The sequence below is a fragment of the Tamandua tetradactyla genome, chromosome 16, assembly GCF_023851605.1.
Source record: "Tamandua tetradactyla isolate mTamTet1 chromosome 16, mTamTet1.pri, whole genome shotgun sequence".
NCBI lineage: Eukaryota > Metazoa > Chordata > Mammalia > Pilosa > Myrmecophagidae > Tamandua > Tamandua tetradactyla.
The window spans coordinates 29,912,404-29,914,515 of NC_135342.1; the positions used below are offsets into that span (position 1 = coordinate 29,912,404).

The following is a 2,112-nucleotide window of genomic DNA, read 5'->3' on the forward strand; positions in this document are numbered from 1 at the left end:
GGTCCCCTACCTTCTAGCTTTTTCTGACTTTGTAAACTGCTTCCTTAATGCACATGTGGGAATAGGTTGGTAGCGGTGGGGTGAGGGGTGGACAGGGAGCAGAAGGCAGTTTCTGCAAAAGGCCGGAGGGAAAGGGCGAAAACTGACTGGAAGGACAGTGGGATTGACTGGTCCAGGATGTTTCAGAGGCTGAGCAGAAGAGTAGGATGTGGGTATGAGTTAAAGCTTGCCATGGTGCGGGGGCATGCCACTTCCTGGCCCGTGGGGGAGGCAGGGACTTGGAGCCCAGGGACCTCTCAGGTTAGATGTCATCAGGGAGGGATGGGGCTGAACCTGAGAGCGCTGACCCAGTGACCATTCACCCTTTGCAGGTTCCCGCTGAAGGACGGCCCCTGACTACAGGCCTGGCACCAAGACTTGGACCGAGAGCATCTGGTGCCCAGCTGCCAGCAGCATCTGTGCAGCAAGCGCTTCACACCTGCCAGCTTCCAGTGGCACTGGGCTGTACATTATCTGCTGCCTGTCTGATGTGGTGCCCTCCATCTTCTCTTAGTCTCCTCCCACCAAGGTGAGTGCTGCGAAGTCCTGCTGGTAGGGTCTGACCCTCAGCCTTTCCATTTGAGAAGGTCTCTCCTGGAGTCTGACCCTCAAGAGGGGAGGACCTCCCTGGGCTTTGGACCTCACCTGAGGGAATTTCCCCCTTGGAATCTGGCCCCCCCAACTCCTGCCTCCTGAGGAAATCCCCCTTGAAGTCTGGCCCTGGAGTCCCCACCCTACCCCTACCCTGTTTTCCAGATGCTGAGGAGCCTCCAGAGCACCAAGAAGTGGGTCAGTCGGTCTCCACAGGAATCAGTGTTCCAGCCCCATGACCTGGCCATTACGGTTTCTAGCCCAATACCCCTGGTGGTGCTGGGACCCCTACTGGGGAGCCCTGAAGACACAGCCACCATGCTTCTGGCCCCCCATCCCCTTCTGCCAGCTACCCCGGGGCCGCTCCCTAAAACCTCTTCCCAGCACACTGGGCTGGGACTGGGCACGGCCCTGGGCGCACTGCAGAGGTGTGTTCAGAGGCTGCAGCAGTGCCATGAGCAGCACCAGGCATAGCTGCAGGCTCTGGAGTTGCTGGTGCAGCAGCTGCGCCGGGAGGGCCTGCTGGCACAGGTGCACAGGGGCCTGCCGGGCCTGGTGAGTGTGGGGCCCAGGGTCCACGCAGTGTGCGTGTGTGTGCGTGTGCGTGCGTGTGTGTGTGTGTGTGTGTATGTGCCTTTAAACTTGGCTCCAGTATTTGAACATCAGAGAGATTCCCCCTATTTCCAAGTTTCTGATACTCTTTTAGAAAAAGAAGAGTCCATTTGGCAATAGCAACATTTGGTGGCTGCTTCTTTTTAAAATAATATTCAAGGAGCCCTTACTCTGCCAGTCACGGAGTTAATAACATTGAAAACTCCTCATAAACTGGATACTTTTATTGCCTCCATTTTCCAGATGAAGAAACTGAGGGACAGAAAGTTTCAGTAATTCACCCACACTCCAGCAGCCAGTCAGTGGCAGAACCAGGATTTAATGTTAGGTGCGTGGCTCCAGAGGAGGCCTATGCTGTCCTGTCTCCCACGTCCCCATCTAGGCTACTCTTTGTGGATTTATGTTCCCTACCTGGCCCCTTAAGGGCTGGAGTTTGCAACCTCTATACTAGAGACTCCCAGACCCTACTTAAGGCCTTTTTGCCCCTGTATTTTACTGCTGATCATTTGCTATTTGTGTGTCTGTTTTTTGTTTTTGAGAGTGAGAAGGAAATGGGGGAGTGTCATTTCTTTAAAAATCAAACTTTGACCAAGCATTTCCCTTTCTTCAAACCTTAGTATCAAGTTTGAGGTTGTCAACCTAGCACCTCTGTCTTTTAGGACCCAGTCTGGGTAAGAGCATTGGAGTTGGTACCATCAGGAAGGAGCCCTGTAATACTTTTAAAAAAAATTTATTTATTAATTAAAAAAAATTAAGAACAAACAAACAAAAACATTAACATATAATTCCGTTCTACATATATGTCCAGTAATTCTCAATATCATCACATGGTTACATATTCATCATTTCTTAGAACATTTGCATTAATCC

General features: G+C 51.6%; 1 protein-coding gene across 1 annotated transcript; it reads left to right on the forward strand.

Moving 5' to 3' along the window:
• The first annotated feature begins 244 nt into the window (after positions 1-244).
• THAP8 (THAP domain containing 8) lies at positions 245-1,518 on the forward strand. The gene is given in 5 exon segments (XM_077130477.1): positions 245-261; positions 372-522; positions 524-568; positions 796-1,185; positions 1,486-1,518. Coding segments are annotated over 5 exon segments (636 nt in total).
• Positions 1,519-2,112: the final 594 nt, after the last annotated feature.